Below are 24294 nucleotides of genomic sequence, written 5' to 3'. Positions count from 1 at the left end.
TATATTATGTAAAATAAACTTTAATCAGCAATATTATCTTCCTGATCAAAAACATTACAGGTGAAAAAACAGTGTGTAAAATAACGTCATTATAATTATAGATATTTATATTTTTATATATATATATATAAACTAGTGGGAAATCGGATAATCGTTTAAAATAATAGCATATACACCACAGGCGTCGGCACACGCCACTAACTCGCGTGCGCTCCACGCCGACGCAAAGCAGCAGAATGTAAAAGCGAAGAGCTGGAGTTCAGAGCCCTTTCTGAGAGACCACAGGAATAAACAGACCACGCTGAGGAGGACAGGAGGGACAACATGCTCGACCAATCAGCGCCGGCTTCATAACATGTCTCCAGTTCATGTGCTCACACTCACACACACTCTCACACACACTCTCACACACTCTTACACACACACACAGGCTGGCCTGCAGGAACCCTGCTGTACACAGTGCTCATTAACCCTGAGAGATGTGCTGGAGATAAGACGGGATTTGAGAGGCTGGTCCTTTAGTACAGGAGAAGAAGACCAACGGCGCTGAGCAGGATGGACAGAGCTGTGTGGAGAGAGAAAAAGAAAGAGAGAAAAGAGAGAGAGAATTCTTTAAAACAATTGCAATTTATATGTCAATGTTGTACACTTCTATTTGTATACTCTTTTATTTAATTGAATTTTCTAAATCATATACATATTTTTATTGAGTATAAAAGAGAGAGAGAGAGATGGAGATGGAGAGAGATGGAGAGATAGAGAGAGAGGGAGATGGAGAGAGATGGAGAGATAGAGAGAGAGGGAGAGAGAAAGAGAGATGGAGAGAGAGAAAGAGCAATAGAAAGAGGGAGATCATTTTTTTTCAATTATTTGCAATTTATTTATTATTATTATTGTACACTTCTATTTGTATACTTTTTTATTTAATTGAAATGTTTAAATTATGTGCATATTTCAGTGACTATAAAAGGAAGAAAGAGAGAGGAGGAGAGAGAGAGAAAAGAGATAAGTGGGATCATCCTATATAGGCTGTTTTTAAATTGTTTTTTTATTTATTATACTTTCTTTGTTATAAGCTAAAAAAAGAAGAATGTAAAAATTGAAGAAGTCAAATTTTTAAATTTGTTTTAATGAATAGATCGACTTTCTTATAGTCCACAGTTACATCAAATGAAATCTTATTACATTATTTACACTGAAAAACAAGATTTGCTCTTGCTTTTCCTCTCCCGGGGTGGTCCTGATGAGTGCCAGTTCCACCATTATAATGTTTTAATGGTCTTTGCTTTGACTGCACTTGAGAATACTTTGAAAAGTTCTTGAAATTCTTTTTTTCTTAACCAAGCTTAAGCCAATTTTTTCTTTATTTAGTTCAGAAGTTCTTGCTTTTCATAATCTGGATTCAAACATTACTCAAATATTCACTATTTACTGTATACCTGTAACTCTACCTCTTCACTACTTTACTTTAACTGATGCTCCCAAACACTTTATAAAGAGGCGAGGAATTCAAGGTCAATTCAATGAACTCTTGATGAGTTCAGCACAGCTGTTAACTGAAAGCCTGAATTCCAGGTGACTCTAGATCATAAAGCTGACTGTAAAACTGTCTAATTTAAGCAGAATGATTAAATGTTTTTTGTTAACTAGATACTATATAGTTCTGTATGATTTTCTTCATAGTTTAGGGTAAATCTACAATACAGAACATTTTAAAAGAATGAAAAATCCATATTTTTAGCAGCTATTCTATATTTCAGTGTAAAGTTTGTATTTACCGCGAGCGACGGGGCTGAACAGAGAGTCGCTGCCCGCGGTGACGGCGCTGGGGGCAGTGGTGGCGCTGCTGGTGCTGTTGGCAGTGTTTGCTTTAGGATCGGTCAGGTCCAGCAGTGTGGTGGAGTTGAACTCTGTATTGGGGGAACCTGGTGTGTCACCTGTTAAAATGCAGCAAACAGAAAATTCAGCTTCTCTAAAACAGTAACTTTACAGAAAAGAGATAAACCTTCTTAAAACTTAAAATTCAATGTAATTTCAGGTCATTTTGGAACATTTCTGTTGGTCCATTCTTTACAGTTTGTGTGTTCAGATCATGTAGTAAACTAAAAATCGACCAAAATAAATTGAGATACTTGTATCTTGTTTCTTGATGCTTTTTTTCATTGGACGGCAATGATGCGGTAAGACATAATCCAGCTCTTTACATGCCTGTACTGTTCAAAGGACCTATGTCTGGTTGTCATTTTCAGTGGTTTTAGTGCCAAAAAACTCAATCTACGCCCATATACACAGTGCACATATGTGTTACATTATATATCCTGTATATAAACATAAACAGGCTCTGTTGGACTTGGCAGTTAATAAAACTTCCTTATAAAAGTAAGTTCTTCAAGGGTTTTATGTGGAAATGTGATCTTTTTATTAATAGAAAAGGGTTCTTTGCTTTAATAGTGTAACAATAAATTTAGTTAAGTCTACTCCTTTCATTTGAGGTCATTTGTTGCCTCAAATGAATTAAGTTAAATTGACACTCAAAATGTGGTTAACCTAAAACTTAACTTTTAACATAATTTAAGTTTTTAAGTTCAATTAATTATTGCACAATCGCTCTGTCTTACTTTTAGTCTTATTTAAGTGTATTGCATTGATTGCATTAAGTTGTTTTCACTCAATTAATTCACATAAATTAGCTATAGAGTGAACAGTATTGAGAGTACAGCAACACAGAGTTACTATATCAGCTCAGAAAAGGATGCTTGTTCTTACAGCCTACAACAACATAGAGACCAAACAGTTCATCATAATACTATATTATGTATATATGATCTACAAGTTTACCTAAGGTAGCCTGGGGGTGGGAGGGGGGGTGACTACACACTGACGGTGAGTGACCCAGTATGCAAATAGATTGTGCCAGACACCAATGGCAACAGAAAAGAAGCAGCCAAAAGACTAATCTCAGTTATTGTAAGCTGGTTCCATTCAAAGATCTCCGTTTAAATAGTACAGTATACGTGCACATAAATGTTTAGCTAACTAAAAATAGTTTAATAATGTTTAGAAATATCTAGAACAATTCTATGTTTAAAAAAAAGAAAAATCAAGCAGCTATCACAATCCCTAAAGAACTCTCAAAAACTCTCTTCTAAAAAAAGTGTGTAAATGTGTATATGTGATCAGATTATGGAATAAAAGTGAAAAACTGACCGTTCATAACTCCGCTGAAGATGGAGACGTAATAGCTGTTGGGTGAACTCTTGGTGGAGGTGGAGGTGGAGTTGGTGGTCAGGTTGACGGAGGTGCTGAAGACACACTGGATGTAGGTCTTGTTCATGGTTTGGTTGTTTACCACAATACCCTGGATACTGTTTACAGTGCTCTGTTAAAGAAAGAGAGAGAGAGATAAAGAGAGAGAGAAAGAAAGAGGGGATGAGTTCTCTTCACACTTTTACTGTAATATCTTACAAACTGTAGTTTTTAAGAAAAGTTCCAGTTCTTAAAAGTTCTCCTACCACAGATGTGTTGAGGTTCAGGCCGTTTGCGGAGTTGCTGGCGGTCAGGAAGATGAATCCAGACGAATTGCTGGAGGCGTTACTGTTCCCACACACAAACACAATAGAGGCTCCCTGCAAAAGAGCGATACACAAATAAATGATTAATAAATTATTAAATTAATGATTAAACCCCAGATACAAAAAAATAACACTTTAAAATAAGACTACCTTTATAAAGGGTTTATGAATGGTTTATAGAGGAGTTTATTAATGATTATTAATTAGGTCGCAAACACTTGGATGGTTTTTAAGGCATTTACAACCTAATCTATAATAAGTAATAATCTAATTTACAAACCATTTATAAACCCTTTATAAAGGTAGGTAGTCTTATTTTAGAGTAAAAAAAAATAAATATATATATATATATATATATATATATATCAACTCATCTCATATGATGTCTCAGTGTTACAGGTTAAAACATTGAAAAAGGGTTAAAATCTTGAGTTTAGATTTTATAACTAAACATATAATATAACATATAATGTGTATAACACATTTAAGCAGATTCAGCCAATGCGCTCTCCCATTGGTCAGGCCTTAAATATCAGAAATTAACTAATTCTGCTGTAATTTGTGCTCTAAATAGCTGTGGGTGGGACCAGATTCTAGGGAAGTGTGGCAAATCCTGATCCCTATTTTTAACAATCTATATTTATCTATATTTAAACAAGTGCTATTTTTGCTGTGTGAATCTGTCAGATTATTTGGAATAAAATGTTTTATAAATGTACTAGTTTTTGACTTTTGCTGTTAAAAATATGTTTAGAAATTATCATAAACTTGTTAAAACTAGCATTAACAGAGGTAAAATCTAAACAGTTGTAAGGTTTTGTGTTTTTAAAATAAAAAAAAATGAGAGCAACATTAATAATAACAATTATAATAAGTCTATAGATTGAATAGGAAGCAAAAAGTGCCACATTATATATATTTTTTTTGGTGTGATGTCACATTTTTATCCCATTTTTACTAGTAATGCCACAAAACCAGGAGGGTGAAGACTAGTCAATCAGTCACTGCCTCTTATTGAACTGCTGTGGATGTAGAATCACCGAATAGCATCACAGTGAATTTGGAGGAAAGCGCAGCGACTCTCTGATCTCCAATACATCAGCTCACAAGGCCAATAGTGCTCTCTCTCTCTCTCTCTCTCTCAGACTCCGGCCGCTGATGGTGAGCAGCATGACCTCGGATTCTTACCAGCGACCTCCTGACCACAGTAGCAGCAGTGCCCAACTCCAATATATCAGTGTTTTGACATATTTTAAAATAAGCATCTATATATCTTTTGAATGCGTAAAGCATTTAGTTTGTTATGTAAAATGACAAAGCGTTTAAGTATAGCTCAGAAAACAATCACGTACAATGAGCTGGAGTTTCCTCGTTGTTGTCATTTGTTATTTGTGCTTGATGTTTGGTTTGGAATCAGGATTTATCAGGATTTATCAGTGAAGTGCGGTTGTGAAGAGTGGAAGATGATGATTTAGAGGAAATGGAAATGTGAGATGTGGAGGAACAGGTCCAGCAGCATTCCTGCAATGGTTGCAAGTATCGCTGAGATAGAGGATGATGGTGGTGATGATGGTGAGGGTGATGATGAGGGTGATGATGATGAGGGTTGTTGAATGGGTGGGGGAGTGCCTTGTGTGTATGCACTGTAAGAATTTACTTAAAAACTTTGAGGAAATCAGTTGTGTTAAAAACGTTATAGTTAAAGTAATGGGTAATAAAAACTTGAGTTAGCATAAATCAAGTTATTCATTACAACTAAAGAGGAAGTTGATTTTTTTCTATAAGGAAGCCCAGGGGAGTATCATTACACACTGATGGTGAGTGTCGGACACACAGAAACTGTTGGACACACCAGTATGCAAATATATTGTGACAGAAGCCAATGGAAAATAAGCTGTTAATGACTAAACAGACTAAACTCAGTTATTATTATTAAGTTGGTTCAACTCAAAGATCTCAGTTTGAATGGTACAGTATATTATGTGCCCACAAATTCAGTTCAACTAACTTAAAATAGTTGATTAAAGTGTAGAAATATCTAATTTTATGTAAAACAGACTTTTTATTCATTTGAGTTTAAACAGCGTATGGGTTTACAGTGTGTGTGTGTGTGTGTGTGTGTGGTATTTAGCATCATGTGATCAGTACCTGAGTCAGGTTGGTGGACAGGCCGAGAGCCACGTAGCCGGTGGTGCCGCCGCTGAGCTCGAACACCAGGGAGGAGTTGCTCTGCTGGGTGGAGGCGTAGAAGCAGCTGGAGGGGCTGGTCGCTGGGTCGCAGCTCGTCAGGCACATCTTGGAGGTTCCGCAGCCGCTCCGGGTGATGTTAGGAGCTTGCTAAATGAGAGACGAGACGAGAGGAGATGTCCTTAATATCATTAATACACTGCAAAAAATCCATTGGCAAAAACTATGCCGAATATATGCAAATTAAGACAAATATATGTATATTGAGCAAAAAAAATGGGGTAAACAAAATTTTCTTAGTAAGATTTCTTACAAAAAGCAATGGCAAAGTCTCAAAATGAGTGAAGTAACACCTAAACCAAGCAAAAAAAACTTTTGATTGCTGCTTGATTTCGCTTATTTTGAGTTCAAATTACCTATAATAAAATAAGGTACAAATTCTAAGTAAGAATGGTTAAGATAATTATCCCTAAAATAAGCTAAATAATCTAACACTTACACAATGCTTAGTAAGACAAAAAGTCTTATCAGAGAAGAAAATAAGATTTTTTGCTTTAATTAAAAAAAAATCACTTGCTAAGATTTTGTTTTTTGCAGTTTATCATTTATATCATTAGCAATAACATCACATCCACAATCCAGCCTGTAACATCTTTCTTTATCAGACCTTTATCAGACCTATTTTATTCTCTATTTTATTTTAATATAAGTGTCTTATTTACTCCTATTTTATTAAATTGTTACTTTTTAATTTTTTTAATTTGTTTTATATTACTTTTACATTTTTATTAAATTTTATTGTGAAGCACTTCGAGCTGCATTTGTATGTATGAAAGGTGTGAAAGGAGCTATATTAATAAACTTTATTATTATAATTATTATTATCATTATTAACTGCAGCATGTTTCTCATGTTCATATCTTACCAGGGTCACGTTGACGCTCACCGTCCCAGCTCTCACGCAGGACACGGCACACGCGAACGCAACCAACACCAGCAGTTTGGCCTCCATGTCTGGAAAAACCACACAGAGCACTATTTAAACACAATTATACACACATTAAACATTCATAGATCAATCAGTTAACAACTAAACTTAATTTATTTATATGTGACTTTCTCTACTTCATGTCTCCTCTACAGAAACCCATAGCTACTATTAATACACTGAATTTAACACATCAAACAGGTGTGGAGTGTGAAAAATTAACAGCACATTTTCCAAATCGAACAAATTCAATCAATAAAATAATAACAATTCTGTCTAAATTTTGCAACAATAAAAAAATGATGTACACATATTTCAACAGCATTTCAAAAAAATAAAAAGAAGTCATGTTGTTGACCAACGAAAATGAGCTAAAGTGAGTTAAAATGTTGGGACAGCTGCTTATTTACTGTTTATTCCAATAAAAAAGCATTTTTATTTTTGTCTTTACTCTCTAGGAAAGGTCTAAAACTCATTAATAGCATCTCTCTGTACAGTAACTTTACAGAAGACAGATAAACCTCCTTAAAACTTAAAATTCTATGTAATTTTATCTAATTTTGTAGATTTTCTATTGGTTCTTTCAGCAATACATTTGACATTTTGGAGATACTTGTATATTAATATCTATGCATTTTTCCAGTCAGTTCAAACAGTAATCAGATTTCAGTAATGAGTGATGAGATCTGCAGGTGTTTACCTGTTGTTTGAGGTGTGCAGGTGAGGTGGTGTATCCAGGTGAGCGGATGCTGGAGGAAAGTGATGCAGCAGCTTTGTGTCGGTCCTTTTGAATGGATGGGGGCGTGGCCAGAGTTTAGCGCTGTGTCACCAACAGAAAAAAGGTAACAAAGGCAGAAAAACAGGTTTCCTGAGGCAGGATGCATTTACCCTGTTTTTCCATTCACCGGGAATTAAACAAACAAACAAACAAAAAAAAACACCGGCCTTCATGTGCTTCCTTATTATGGCCACTTTATTAGAAACACTGACCTTGTCCTTCATTACTGGTCAGTTTATTAGAAACCCCTACTTTATTGTGTTTCTATCGACTGGCCACTTTATTAGAAACCCATATTTATTTGTGATTCTATTCCATGGCCACTTTATTAGAAACACTGACCTTGTTCTTCATTACTGGCCACTTTATTAGAAACTCCTGCTTATTTGTGTTTCTAGTAACTGGCCGCTTTATTAGAAACCCCTATTTCCTTGTGTTTCTATTCACTGGCCACATTATTAGAAACACTGACGTTGTTCTTTATTACTGGCCACTTTATTAGAAACCCCTACTTTCTGGTGTTTATATTTACTGGCCACTTTATTAGAAACAATGACCTTATTCTTCATAACTGGCCACTTTATTAGAAACCCCTGCTTATTTGTGTTTCTATTCCATGGCCACTTTAATAGAAACACCTAATTTTTGTGTTTCTATTCACTGGCCACTTTATTAGAAACAAAGATCTTGTTCTTCATTATTGGTCATTTTATTAGAAACCCTTACTTATTTGTGTTTCTACTTGGTGGACACCTTAATAGAAACATTGACCTTGTTTTTCATTACTTGCCACTTTATTAAAAACCCATTCCATTCCATTGCTTCCAATTATTGGCCACTTAATTGGAAACACTTACCTAATTCTTCATAACCGGCCACTTTAGAAACTCCTCCTTGTGCATTAATGCAGCTGATGCTATACAGCTGAGCTTCTCCCTTCATTATAAATCAGTTTTTACACATATCTACACATAGCAGTTTATAATTTGGGTCGATCTCAGAGACTGATAAAGGTCTGAGACACGGTTTACTCTAAATGTACACTATCAGCAGAACTACAGTCTCTGAATGAGTGGAAGTGAAATGGAGATGGCCGGGAACGTCTAGTAAAGCTGTTCTCTCCACAGTTAATATAGATTTTCTTATGTGTTAATAATTTGTACCGGATATAAAACTCTTGCTTAATTCACTGTAGCGTAATTCACAGTATTGCTGTAATGAACAAATGAACAGATTCCTCAGTGATGAGAATCAACTTCATGTGACTGTAACCTAAAAGCTGTCCGGCTGCATTCCTGCCTGTGTGCCCTTTTCTACTATTGTTTATTAAAGTCCAAACGTCTGGAGTCACAGTTTACAGTTTATCTGCACGGTTTCAGATACATGTTTTACCATAACTGATAGTGATCTACTATCAGTCCTAATAACACTGAATCAGTTTCTTTGATTTTACTATTTACAGGTTTATGTTTTAGTAAAATGATCATTGTTGTTTTATTCTATAAACTACAGACAACATTTCTCCCAAATTCCAAATAAATATATTTAAGTGAATTATAGCATTTATTTACAGAAAATGAAGTGTAAATGGCTGAAATAAAAAAGAGAAAAAGATGCAGAGCTTTCAGATAATCTCAAATAATGCAAAGAAAAAAAAGTTCATATTCATAAAGAGTATTTAAGAGTTCAGAAATCAATATTTGGTGGAATAACCCTGGTTGGTTTTTAATCACAGTTTTTTTTTCGTGCATCTTGGCATCATGTTCTCCTCCACCAGTCTTACACACTGCTTTTGGATAACTTTATGCTACTTTACTCCTGGTGCAAAAATTCAAGCAGTTCAGTTTGGTGGTTGGAGTTTTTTTTTAGTAAATTGCCTTTTATTATGTATATCAATTGTGTAATTAATTAAGAAATAAATTGGGTTGATGCTATTTTAACAGCGCAGCCACAAGGTGTGAAAATAAAATGTCATATAGGTATAAGATAGCAAAGAGCATGGCGACGTGCCGTGTGCAGGATGCACGATAGAGCCCTCAGTGTCTTATCAGACCACACATGTGTTATCATCTTTCTACTATATCTGCCTGAGACATACAGTAACTGCCTGCTTCATTTTACAGCAACCTAACGTGTGTTAATTTTTAAGTGAGAAACAAAAAGGGAAAAAAAAATAAATAATTGTTCTACAGAAAAACTCTCTCTTTTTAAAGTACTACCTACAGCTCTGGAAATAAAAATAATAGAGCACTTAAAAATGATGAGTTTCTTCGATTTTAGAAAATTAAAAACCTCTGGAATATAATCAAGAGGAAGATGGATGATCACAAACCATCAAACCACCAAACTGAACTGCTTGAATTTTTACACCAGGAGTAAAGCAGCATAAAGTTATCCAAAAGCAGTGTGTAAGACTGGTGGAGGAGAACATGATGCCAAGATGCATGAAAAAAAACTGTGATTAAAAACCAACCAGGGTTATTCCACCAAATATTTCTGATTTCTGAACTCTTAAAACTTTATGAATATGAACTTGTTTTCTTTGCATTATTTGAGGTCTGAAAGCTCTGCATCTTTTTTGTTATTTCAGCCATTTCTCATTTTCTGCTAATTTACACGCTCTAAACGACAATATTTTTATTTTGAATTTGGGAGAAATGTTGTCTGTAGTTTATAGAATAAAACAACAATGTTCATTTTACTCTCCTAATTTTTTTCTTCATTCTGTTTGTTTGTACTGACCACCTTATTACTCCAAATAATTACCCAGTAAAGAAATAGTTCATTTTTAAGGGTAATAATTAATTAATATAATGTGTTTTACATTTTTGTAGTTAATATCTAGATCCTTGTGGGTATCTTGGAATAATAGTATCACTGAGGAAGCGACAAAATTATTTTACATTTAATTATTTATTTAAAATCTAGAATTTCCTGATCATTTCAATATAATCTGTTAAAAACCATTATCCTAATGACTTCCTGTCTATATTCCTTGTGCTCACGTATATCAGAAGTGAATGTAAAGGAAAGTGTGAGAGGTTTAATAACAGTAAAGGAAAAGCCCGCAGGTTGTGTTCCTGCTCTCCAGGCACAGAGCAGGAACACATTGCAGAAAGAGTCACTTACATCCACCAATCACTGGCTCTCATCCAGAACACTGAATAAACACACCTGAAAAACCTCCCTCATACCTCAACCAATCCCCACTGAGATACCTGCCAGCCAATCAGAGCCAGGCCAGGCTCAGGTAATGTTCAGGTCAGGTTATCTCTGTGTGGATGAGAGGATTAGATTTTAGATTGAGCTTAATCTTAAATTTAGTGTAAACGTTGTATTTTGTGTTATTGTGAGTTTAATATTAGGATAAAATCTCATTTAAGGTTTAGGATTAGAGTGAGTTTTAAATTGATACTAATTTTAGGTTTAGAGTGAACATCAGGTTTTGTGTTATTGTGAGGTTAAGATTTGGATAAAATCTGATTTTAGTTTTAGGATTAGAGCGAGTTCTAGATTGAGGTTAAGATTAGGATTAGAGCTGGTGTTGGGTTTAGGGTTAGAGTAAGTTCTAGATTGAGTTTAAGATTAGGATTAGTGTGAACATCAGGTTTTATGTTATTGTGAGGTTAAGATTTGGATAAAAGCTGGTTTTAGGTTTAGGATTAGAGTGAGTTCTAGATTGAGTCTAATCTTTGGTTTAGAGCGAATGTTAGGTTTTGTGTTATTGTGAGTTTAAGATTAGGATAAAAGTTGGTATTAGGTTTAGGTTTAGATTGTATTCTAGAATGAGATTATTATTAGAACTGGTGTTAGGTTTAGGGTTAGAGTAAGTTTTAGATTAAGGTTAAGATTAGGATTAGGTATAGTTTTAGGTTTAGGTTTAGAGTGAATAATATATTGAGACTAATTTTTAAGTGAATATTAGGTTTTGTGTTATTGTGAGGTTAAGATTAGGATAAAAGTTGGTTTTAGGTTTAGTGTTAGAGTGAGTTCTAGATTGAAGTTAATGTTAGGTTTAGTGTGAATGTTAGGTAAAAGTTGGTTTTAGGTTTAGTGTTAGAGTGAGTTCTAGATTGAGGTTAATCTTAGGTTTAGTGTGAATGTTAGATTTTGTGATATTGTGAGGTTAAGATTAGGATAAAAGTTGGTGTTAGGTTTAGGGTTAGAATTAAAATTTAGAGTTAGAGTAAGTGATATGTTTAGGTTTAAGATAAAATAATGTTATGTTTAGGTGAAAGATTAGTTATGTTTAGTTAAGATTTATATAAAGGTTAAAGTTAAGATTAGAATGATTGTTAGGTTTAGTTTAGATTTAGGTCTGTGGTTACAGTGAATATTAGGTTTAAAATTAGGTTTCGGTTAAAGTTTTAGGGATTTCAGCGAGTTTTGTAAATCACTGTAAAATATTTTTATTACAGTAAGGTGTTTGTTTTATGTTGATCTTAAGATTAAGATTTTGTGTGTGTTTTTAGAAAAATTATCACATTTATATTACATGCTGTTGGCGGTTACATTTATAATACTCAGTTTAGAATCAGTTTTAGGCTTAGAGATAAGCTTTTAACCCTAACTCTAAATGTTCTAATGAATTTAGTAAACATTTGACTGAATGCTATTTAAAGCCCATCAGATTAATGTTTGATCAAAACACGATTAAGAAGTGGAAAACATCTCTTTACTCTTTACTGTAAATTCCTAATAAAAACAGCCCCTATTATAAACAAGCCAAAAGCATTCAAACATGTTTTAGATTAAAATACTGCAGGACTGCGGGAGTTTATTAGCTTATCCCACAGCCTGTTGTGATTTACAGTGTTGTGGAAATAAAGCAGGAGTCTGGGTGGATGGATTTGAGTTTTTTATTTATTAACATAATTAATAAAGAAATAAAAATCACTTTAGCAAGTGTTTACATGATTCTTAATGTAAGTTTTATTTTGATTATAGGAATAAAACCCAAAATAAGTTGGCACAGTATGGAAAATAACCTTTTAGTTTGACTTTTAATTTTATTGCAGACAGTATGAATCAAATAAACTTTATATTTTTATTTTTGTTGTCTGGGAAATTTAATGCATACATTGGTGGGAAGATGATCTCCATATTGTCAACAAATGCATGAGAGAATTATTTTTCTTGTTTTAAAGTTTCTTAAACACGATTTAAAGATTTTTGCACATTTCTCCCTCAACAGTGCGTAATATCATCAAATAACTCAAGGAATAAAAAGTGGCTAATGCATCAAGAAGCATCCAGTGGTCTGAAGTGTTGCAACTATGATCGGGAGAACATATGCTGCTGGTTTCGAATCCCGGTCATGCAGCTTGCCAGCAGCTGCCGGAGCCCTGAGAGAGCACAATTGTCCTTTAAATAGATACTAAATGTACTATTTTGGAACAACTTATGACAACTTCAATATATTTAAATTGTAATTAAACATTAGGATGTGCTTTTAAGTTTAAGCGAAATTTTTGCGTAATTTTTGCAATTTAAGTATGTGTGTTTTTTAAACATCATATTGCCTAAAAATACATTTCACGGAAATACAGAGCAAATACAGAAAAAGCTTCTTATCTGTGCAGTAAGTGTTTATTATCTCAGTAAAACACATTACAGCATTACAATAAATACAAACAGCAATTTTACAAAAAGCAGAGATTTTATGTTTTTGTGTTTTAAGTTTTCCCTAAAACATCTCCTAATCTCTCCTCCTCATATGATTTTAATAGAGTTATTTCTAGTTCTCATCATATTAATCAACATCTGGTTTGGGAAATTGGTTAATTGGTAAATGTGTTAAATCAGGCGAGCTGCTGACGGAACTGAACATATATATATATATATATATAATATATGATATTAAAAATGAGTTAAAAATTCCTTGTTACGTTTTACTGTATGTATTTATGTTTATTTGCATCTTTTTAAATCATATGTGGTGTTTTTTTCAGGTAAAAACACTCATATTGCTGAGATAAACGTATTTGGTACCTAAAACTTTTGCACAGTACTGTATATAGATACTGTATTGTGTATTTTCACAAATTATATGAATTAGAAAATGTACTTTTTGTTTTCTTTACATAATTTGATTTTACGTCTAATGCCTTTAAGTAAACTTCCTTATTATTTGCATGCAAAATTATATATTGCATGCACTGGTAACAAACACAGAAAGTAAATAAAGGCCCCTAAGATTATATACTGTCTAGTCTGTAAGTGTCTGTGAATAGTTATTTGAAGTCTGGGAGGTAAGCAAATAAAAAAGTCAGGAAACGAAGCCTAAAACCTTTCAGCTATCAGCTGATCTCTTTCTCAGTGTTTGTTCCCGAACACAAACAGGTTTCTGTGATATTAGATAAGCTTTAAAAGCAGAGAGCAGAACAGAGTGACAAACAGCAAAGACATCTTAAAACCAGACCCTGACCAGCTTTAGGATATATATAAAACTTCAATAAACACACTTTTAAAAAGATAGTACACAACGTTGAGTCCTCAGGTGTGTCTCAGGTCCTTAAAAACGAAGATACAGAGACAAGACACTGAGCAGGACGGCCAGAACAAAGAGAGAAAAGAGAGAGGAGAGTTATTTAAAATCTGTACAATTTTTCAATCAATTAATTAATCAATCGATCAACCTTTATTGTGACTCAGAATCTCATTGAGGTCAACCTTATTTTAATGTATTATCATTATCAAATCAGAGAATGTTTAAAATAATTAAACTAAAAGTAACTTAGTACGAAAGAAAAATAATAATGATAATAATAATAATAATAATAATAATAATAATAATAATAATAATAATAATAATAATAATAAAAGAAAAAATAAAAAAAGTTAAAAAGTAATAATATAAAACTATTTTAAAAAATAAAATAATGAAAAAACTAAAACAAGAAATAAAAGCTAAGAATAAATAAACTTAAGTAAAACAGGTACAGGTTGTCTGAAGGTGGTTCTATACAAAATACTAAATATATAAAACATTAATGTGTTTTTATGTTTTGATACATCTATTTGCAGTTAATTAAACTATTCAACGTTACAGAAATACAGTTTTTTCTGGTTTCACATTTTATAACCAGAAGTTTAGCCTGATATCTAGATTAATGAGCGGATGTGTATATAATACTCAAGGACCTCCTCGGTCCTTGACTGTTGACTGTTGTCAGGGTTTTAATCAGTCAGTTGCACTCCTGTATTTTCAGCCACCAAGATACAAGGAACATGCCAGAAATTTAAACACCTGAACACACCTCACTTCTAGAAAATAACACCCATCAGTGTAGATTTATTCCTAAACTCTACAGACTCTGTTTTAACAGGGTAAGCGAAGACGTGAAAATAGTCTGTTAACAGGATGTAAGATAGCAATGAGCATCACGACGCACCTGAGTTTAATACTGCTTGTAAATGTAAATGCAGATACTCAGTAATGTACAGAGATCCAGGTGTTTTTTAGTCTCTGAAGAGGCAGTTCTCTAAACCACACCCTGTTTTTTTAAGCCTTTTAAAGTCATCAGGTTCTATTATACAGTATAAACCAAAGAGGAACTGGAGCAAAAGGCGTAACTGAATGTAAGAAGTTTTACAGAAGTGTTTAGTTCTTGTTTTTGTTCTTCCTCTCGTTTCAGGATGGTGTGTAGTAGTGGAGAGCTCTCAGAATACAGAACCTGTAACTGTAGCTGTTCTAAACTCCATTCAGATCCACTCAAAACACACAGAGGCCTTTAAACAAAAGTCTCGTAATGTTTCATCCTGCATAATTCATACTGTATACAAATCCAGATCTCCAAAACAATGCTGATATAATTCCTACTGTGGCAAAGAATAGTCTTTAAAGAAATAATCTTATTTCTTTTTATTTATATGTATATATCTTATTACACCCCCAAACTACTGCACCTTGTTTTTGTCTCATGTATGTCTATTTGTGTCCCTGCTGTATTGTACACATAGTGTCTCCCATTCTCTCTTTATTATATCTATTTTCTGTACTTGCTGTAAAATTTGGGAAGGAGAGTAACGTAATTGTACATATGCAGTATTGGCAATAAAACTACTTGACTTGACTATATAAACCTTCATTTAAACACTGCATTTCGTGTTTACTTGTGTTGTTTTTGACTAATATTTAAATTTGAGTGATGAACATGATAAAAATAAGAAATGATTGCAATAAAAAAAACAGGAGGACCAGTGAGTTTTTTTCTCGGCTTTCTCGGTCACATGACATCGCGGCGTTCAGTAGCTCCTCCATTTCCACTCGCTGTTGTGTTTTTTTAATGTGAGGAGGATTTTGATAACAATTAAAGTGCCGCTGTACTTTCCTGCTTTGACCATCATACAGTTTATTGTTGCATTCAATAAATTCTTAACTGATTCATAAGTTGTCTGGGGAATTGATTGGTTTGATTGCCCTGTTGAAACGGGCCTGATCAGGACCAGAGATCCCCACAGTCGACGAATTACGCTCTGTGACCTTCAGAGTCTCCTTTAACACTGATCAGAGCATTTCTACTTTGTTGAAATGCACAAGTCTGATTACTGAACACTATAATTAAACACTTAGAGTGGAAAAGAACAACATAAACATGCCATTATGGTCAACAAATACCTTGCCTGAAGTGCATGAGTGTATTTTGCGTATTTGCCAGAACCCACAGTTTCAGGCCACGATTACATTCCTCTCTCTTACCATCATACACACACATTCCTCTGCTTTATCAAACACACTGGCCAGTCCCACATTCCTCCCTCCACTCTACTGGAATTACCTGTAACGTTTCTTCCTCAACAAAACTACGTCCAGACCATCGAGAAAGAATGCTGAACCATCTGATGAACCCCAGACTTTATCAGGAAGGTTTTCTACTGCGACACGGAAAGTGACGTCCAAGAGTGACGCACAAAAACGGTCACGCTCTATGTGAGGGACACAGGATTGGTACATGCCCGCATCCTGTACTGTGAAGGTGTAAGATGACGAGAAAAATGCAAAACATGGGTACAATGTGTTTTACAGTGTGGAAACGAATTACGGGCAGATTGAGGGCTCAGATCCCCCTGATTAAGACTCGTTAAAAACAAGATATATATATATATATATATATATATATATATATATATATATTAAATGTACAGTATCTATGCATGGCAAAATCTTGTGATACAATTTCACACACACTGGTTCAGTAAATCACTCACATGAAAATGTTATAACTGTGAAAATTCACCATTCCACCTTAAATGCTGCTAATTTATCATTCCACCTTAAATGTTGCTAATTTATCATTCCACCTTAAATGCTGCTGTGGAAACAAACAGCTTTTAACACACAGAAACTTCAAGCTGAAAAAACAGGCAATTTTTTAGCTGCTTTTAATTCAACGTCAAAAACGTTATACAATACAGTTTTTATTGTATAATTCTCAGATCTCTGTGTTCTAAACTTGCGACTCAGATCTCTGTGTTCTAAACTCGCGACTCAGATCTCTGTGTCCGCCACTTGCGACTCAGATCTCTGTGTTCGCCACTTGCAACTCAGATCTCTGTGTTCTAAACTTGCGACTCAGATCTCTGTGTTCTAAACTCGCGACTCAGATCTCTGTGTCCGCCACTTGCGACTCAGATCTCTGTGTTCGCCACTTGCGACTCAGATCTCTGTGTTCTAAACTTGCAACTCAGATCTCTGTGTTCTAAACTTGCGACTCAGATCTCTGTGTTCGCCACTTGTGACTGAGATCTTTGTCTTTGCCGGTTGCGACTCAGATCTCTGTGTTCACCACTTGTGACTGAGATCTTTGTCTTTGCCGGTTGCGACTCAAATCTCTGTGTTCACCACTTGTGACTCAGATCTCTTTCTTCACCGGCTGCGACTGAGATATCTGTGTTCGCTGGTTGTGACTCAGATCTCTGTGTTCACCACTTGCGACTCAGATCTCTGTGTTCACCACTTGCGACTCAGATCTCTGTGTTCAATGGCTGCGACTCAGAACTCTGTGTTTGTAGGTTGCAACTCAGATCTCTGTGTTCACCGTTTGTGACTCAGATCACTGTGTTCGCCGGTTGCGACTGAGATCTCTGTCTTTGCTGGTTGCTACTCAAATCTCTGTGTTCGCCACTTGTGACTCAGATCTCTGTGTTAAATCAAATTTGATTTGTTGTTACATCACAGAGTACAGGTGCACAGGGGAGTGAAAAACTTGGGTGCAAGTTTCAGTTCTAGTATGCAGAGAAGGATATATACAACATAGAGTAGAATAAGTAAAATAAAATAGAAAATATACTATTAACTTAAAGAATATGCACTTACAGGCAGCAGACAGTCTGTTTATATTGTTCGAAACTTCCAGATTCAACTCAACTGGAATGTATATTCTAACAAAGTCCTGATACCAAAATATGAACCTCAGCCAAAATGATGATTCTGATTAGAAACTGTTGATGTGTCACTATATCACTGTGCTCTCTGAGATGCCTTAGTGCCATTTAAGACTTACACAACCTAACCCAAAGTACCTGTGCTAATGTGACACGACAGGATTAACCAGTTACACATAAAACAACATCATGAACTCATAAATAAAAATAATGTACCACAAAGGATTCTTTATTCTTCTGCCAGTGATGCTATGGAAGAACTGGTTCTGCATTCAGCAGTTCATCACAGGGCATCCACATTCTCTCAATCACAATCTTATAGTACAAAGTTAAAATGATCTTTGTTTATTGGAAGAACATAAAGCGTATTATTTGGTATGAGATTGTATGGGTTATGTAATGATATATAGTATTGATTTATATGTGGAAGTAAACAAATCTAAACACTAAAAGGCTTCTTTCAGAGATGGTCTAGAGTATGATGCTACCTCCACCATGCTTTGGAGTCGGAATCGGTCCTGGAAAACTGCTGTATGACCTTGATCATCATGCTGTATCTCAGTTTCATCATATTATAAATCTTCTAAGATGCTAGGCCATCTGTACATAGAGAAAGAGTTCTGCTTCTCACGTCCTCAGAGAGTTCTTTGCCATGAGGTGCCATGTTGAATATCCAGTGAAAGGTATGAAAGAATTGAAGCCAAAACACCAAATTTAACAGCTCTGCTCCCATTCACACCTGAGACCCTGTAACAATAAGGGGTTACTTGACAGTGGGGATGAAAATGGCTAATTGGTCATAATTGCGTTTCAGAGCATTTTATTCAGAACATAAAGGTTTTGTAACAGCTTTTACCCATTGGCTATTAGAATGCTAAATTGTATTAATGTGTGATCTGCACTGTAACAGTTATTTCATTTAGTACTGATATGGCATTAAAGTTAAATAATAGAAAAATGAAATGAAATGAAAGTTTAGATAGCCTGAACAGAGTTGAGATTTCCGACAAGACATTGAACACAAATACACAACAAAGGTTTTTGTAGAAATGGATAATTTAGCTAACAGTAAGCTTTTGGAATGGACTTTCAAAAGCCCTAAACTGAACACAACTTAACCCAACCCATCCCAACCCAACTCAACTCAACTCAACTCAACTCAACTCAACTCAACCCAACCCAACCCAACCCAACCCAACCCAACCCAACCCAACTCAACTCAACTCAACTCAACTCAACTCAACTCAACCCAACCCAACCCAACCCCAACTCAACTCAACTCAACTCAACTCAACCCAACCCAACTCAACCCAACCCAACCCAACCCCAACTCAACTCAACTGAACCAAACAGTATTTTTTCATAATTCTACCCAAAGGAGTGTTATGTCTATCAGAAGTTTTTGATGGCTTTTTTTGATATTCAAATACCAGTGGAGCCATCACATTAACGTGCATGATGAGTGTATGGAAACTTCCCACCACAAATGAATAAGGAAACAAGGCTCTTTATGCATCTTTATGCATCTTATTAACTTTATTTCCGTTTCACAGAGTGATAAACTCTTCACGTGGCTCAGGCGTGATCACTGGATGACGAGGAAATAAAGATGCAGAAAAACAGGCGTGCTGCGCTCGTGAACCTCTTTCCACCGTTTACTGCATCCAGATTTCAGGTTTCATCAGTTCGATTTTTAATGCCACGATGTGAAACACACCCAGTGCAGGTATTCAGACTCTCTGACGGCCCACATGATCTTGTTTGGGGGATTAAAAGCATGTGGCTTTAATGTACATACTTTTATGTGAAGAAATACTTTCCATTCTGGTTCAACCACAAAGGGACAAGACAGAATAAATAACCATAACCAAGCAATGACTCACATGTTTCCAGTCATATTGTGCTTTGTTGGTATTACATATCTTACTTTTGCAATAAGGTCAATGCACAAGACATTATGCTTAATTATAAAACGTATTTTAAAGTTATTTTGTGTGCACATATATACATGTAATTTCCTGGGGACAGAAAGGGAATGGAATGATCCACATACAATAATAAAAAGTGGAGAAATTACAGAAAACCTACAAAAAAAACCTTCACACAAACATTCCAGTTTTTAGAATGGCCAAAAAAAATCATTTTCATAAATGGTGTCAATTTACATCTAGATGTGAGCCTGAAATGAAACAAATTAGTGCTACATGTCTGAACTCTTAATCTGCAATTATATATTTTTTTATCTGCAATTTTTTTATTTTGTCACACACATTGTAATACACAGTAAGTATTTATAGCAATAACGTTTTCAGATTAATCACATACATGTTAATATTGACACCACTCTTTGTTATGTATCTCTAGTATGACTCTACTTTAATTAATGCTTATTTAAGTGATAATTGCATTAGAGATAGGTGTATAGAACTTTTTAGTCCAAATAATCTTCACTTGGTATGAAGGATAGTCAGCAGAACACACTAAAAAACTAAAAAGGTATGATATAAGTACTTTCTTGTACTCAAAGTGTTCTTGTACTCACTTTACTGAAGAAGAAAGTCGTCACTGGTGTACTAAGTAACAGATGTCAAGGAAAACCACAGCAATTGATGACAGAAACATTATGAGATTTCATAATTGTTTCATTACCTCAAAGGCATAATATTGTTTTTTAAAGGGTTAATTTTGCTTCCTCTGCAGTACAAAGTCTTTCCTAACAGTAAGAAGTACAGATTTATACTATTAAACCAGCAACTAAAGGTAAATTCGGTATTCTGTATCACTGTACTAAAAAACTGTATATATATTTTAATTATAAATTTTCTTTTGAAAGCCAGACAATTTTGGATTTTGAAGTTCTTGACACATATCTTTGTCACTATCCAATTAAAAACAAGTATCTCCAAAACAGCAACTTTATAAGAGAGAGAAAAAAACATTGTAAATCAATGTAAAAATGTAATTTGGAAGCATTTCTATTCATTTGTTCATCAAGAAATTTTGGCACAACGTAAGGGACAGTTCGTTTGTTCAAATTATGAAGTAAACTAAAAATCAACAAAAATAGAGATACTTTTTTTATTGGACAGCAATGATATTCAGTATAAATAAATTTAACGAATTTTTACACTAATTTCTGTAAAACACACACACGTTTTTTATAGAGATGCATTTAAACTTAAGTTTTACTCCAGTTTTTAAAACCCAAAATGTTCTCAAAACTTTATACAGTTTAAACCCATTTAAAACCCCTTTCTGTGAGGAACCTTTTAGAAGTTCAGACGTCTGGTTCTGTTTACCATCACTGTAAACAAGTCTGAGTTTGATTGGGGTGGATGGTAATTAAATAGAAGCTGATTCTCTTACAGAGCTTTAGGAACGGAGTTTGTAAAAGAAATGAAAGAAATAAAACAGTAAGAATGAATGAAAATGAATTTTACTATAATTTAAAGCTTTTATGATCATTTTGCGTAAAAATTGAACAGAAAAGTAAAAGAGTTGAGGAGAGAAAAGAGTTGAGGAATCTGTCCATGGTGGGTTGCTGCCACCTAGAGAAAGCTCAAAAACTCATTCATGTCTCTGAGATCTCTCTTAGTTACGCTCCATATCCACACACTTATATCTATTCATCTTTTATACCAAGAAATAGAAGACATATTGCCCTAAATACCTGCAGTCAATTCTATTATTTCTGCTGTAGAAGGAAACAAAAAATTTAATTTGACATTAAAAGATGAATATTAGACAGAAGACCCACATTTCAGCTTTTATTTCCATCTGAGATTTACGTCTGGATCTGATACACAGTTTAAAAGATACTATAGCAAATTCTGTCTGAACCCACCCACTTTTCTTATGATCAAAAGTATTGGATCATGGATCATGTGACTGATAGGTGTGTTTTGTTGCACAGGTGTGTTTTGATGATAAATTAATTATTCAAACAATAAGAAGATAGGAAGATAGGAAATCAATCAGAGCCATTAAAGCACAAATATTGTTCATAACCAGTGCAACAGTTTAGAATGTACTGAAGAAGAAAGTCGTCACTGGTCTACTGAGTAACAGATGTCGAACAGGTAGACCAAGGAAAACCACAGCAACTGATAACTGAAATGTTGTGAGAGCTGTAAAGTGAAGAAAAACCCTAAAACTACTTTTAGTGACATCAGCAACAACATCCAGAGGGCAGAAGTGAAGATATCACAATCTACTGCTCACAGAAGAGAGAAGAACAAAAGTCGTATTAATGAGGTGAATACAAAGACAAATTTAGTATTAAAGCCTGTGGACCGATTATAGACTATGATATTAACAAATATTAACATTTACCAGTGTGATGGAAAGACTAAAGTTTGGAGAAAAAAAGGATCTGCTCATGATCTCAAACATATCAGCATTTCTTTCTCATAAAATATTATCAAAAATATATTTCATGCCATAGAGGCTTAAATCAACTTATAATAACTTTAATTTTAGAGTTTAGTTTAGTCTTTTGCTATTGGCAACTTCTGACACCAACTATTTTCAGATTGATTGTGTCCCCTAGTTTCTGCCCCTCACTGTCAGTGTGTAGTCATTCCCCCAGGTTACTTTAGGTAAACCTGTAGACCATATACAGTAAATACAGTAACTGCAAACAGTGCTTTTGTAACTGTAAAATGCTAACAGTTTGTTATCCTGTATAAAAAGTCATGAGGTAAAATGAAAGGAAGTTCCATCACTAAATACCCGTGGCCTTGTTTCAATAGCTGGACAGACGAGATTCCTCTTTTCGCTGTTTCGGAAACTCTTTGTAAAAACAAACAATGAAGAGTTCTGGAAGGAAGAACTGGAGAGAATTTCCAGTCATAGCACAGTGCGTGTCTGGAATCACACGCATTCACGAGATCCTGAGGGTCATCTGTATTTATTAAAGGGCCCGTATCCTGAAACACATTTACATTTTCATTTAAAAATACATTTCACAAGGAAGGAAATACAGTTTTTTGGAATTCACCCACTACGCAATGTCACAAAAAAATATCAGATTACAAATTAACAAATCATTCAGATTGCTTTCTGAATAAAATACATTACAGCCAATCAGAACATATTTCATTATCATATCTTAAAGGGAGGCAGAGAGGCTTAATGTAGAATAAAGAGAAATATAGAATAAATCCAAACAAATCCCTATCCAAAGTCAGTGGTCAGTGAGAGTGTCTACCGGTAACTAACTCTATATAACATTAGAATACTAAACCCAAATAAACATAAAGTCAAGTCCTCAATGATTGGGGTAAATAGGGTAAACAGCTTAAAACTTTAATTAAAAATAATAACGAATAAATATTTTTTCTAGGACATTTTGCTAAAAAAAAAACACAGACAAAAAATATCCCAAATTCCAAATAAAAATTTTGTCATTAAGAGCGTTAATCTGCATGAAATGAGTAATGACTAAAATAATAAAAAAGGCATGTTCTCCTCCACCAGTCTTACACACTGCTTTTGGATAACTTTATGCTGCTTTACTCCTGGTGCAAAAATTCAAGCAGGTCAGTTTGGTGGTTTGCTGGCTTGTGATCATCCATCTAACTCTTCATTTATATTCCAGAGGTTTTCAATTTGGTAAAATCAAAAATACTCATAATTTTTAAGTGATTTCTTATTTTTTTTACAGAGCTGTACATTAATTGCTTAATTGCTCCATATTAACAGATTCATTTTTAACTCACTTGAGAGCGCCCTCTGGTGGGCATTCTCTCCTCTGTAGAGAGTCTCTGGTTGTAGTGATTTCCAACAGGCATTTACTGAGGTCGCACTGTGTGTAGTAACTTTATTTCTAAAATAAAAGTCCCTGACACCTCCAGTAAACATTAGCAGATGGCATATGATTTAAAATACGTATGATAAAAACAACATATGCAATGTATTGCGTGCAATAAACGTAATATAAAATGAACTGATAATGCTTATCAATAATTGAAAATTCAGAAATTACAACCCAGATTATTGGAGCCGTTTGCTTTTGTTTATTTGGTTCATATAGTAAAGTAGTATCATGTTCAGTTAAGTGTTTTAAATTATGAAAGTTGTAAAAGTGTTAATACAGAGTAGATATTATTATTATTATTATTATTATTATTATTATTATTATTATTAATAATAATAATAATAATAATAATAATAATAATAATAATAATAATAATAATAATAATAATAATAAAAGTATGTTATAATATATAAATAATATGCATTAAAGATGTATATCTAAAGTTTTGTGGGGAAACTATTACAAGCAGGCATTTACGGGAGTCACCCTGTGTTCAGTTGTGAAAAGTCAAAATAAAAGTTCACACCACAAATTCAGAAATGTATTATTGTAGAATTAAATATAG

At 34.2% G+C, this 24294-nt stretch overlaps 1 protein-coding gene across 1 annotated transcript; it reads right to left on the bottom strand.

Moving 5' to 3' along the window:
- LOC111194258 (putative ferric-chelate reductase 1) lies at positions 1-8467 on the bottom strand. The gene is made up of 8 exons (XM_022677765.2): positions 8383-8467; positions 7448-7567; positions 6685-6773; positions 5721-5909; positions 3513-3626; positions 3208-3379; positions 1779-1937; positions 1-565 (listed from the first exon to the last, which is right to left on the bottom strand). The coding sequence occupies exons 1-8, from the start codon at positions 8465-8467 to the stop codon at positions 519-521; spliced, it is 975 nt and encodes a 324-aa protein (XP_022533486.2). The 3' UTR covers positions 1-518.
- Positions 8468-24294: the final 15827 nt, after the last annotated feature.

This window comes from Astyanax mexicanus, chromosome 8 (genome assembly GCF_023375975.1).
Source record: "Astyanax mexicanus isolate ESR-SI-001 chromosome 8, AstMex3_surface, whole genome shotgun sequence".
In the NCBI taxonomy this organism is placed as follows: Eukaryota; Metazoa; Chordata; class Actinopteri; order Characiformes; family Acestrorhamphidae; genus Astyanax; species Astyanax mexicanus.
This window is presented reverse-complemented; position numbering and strand designations above follow the sequence as displayed.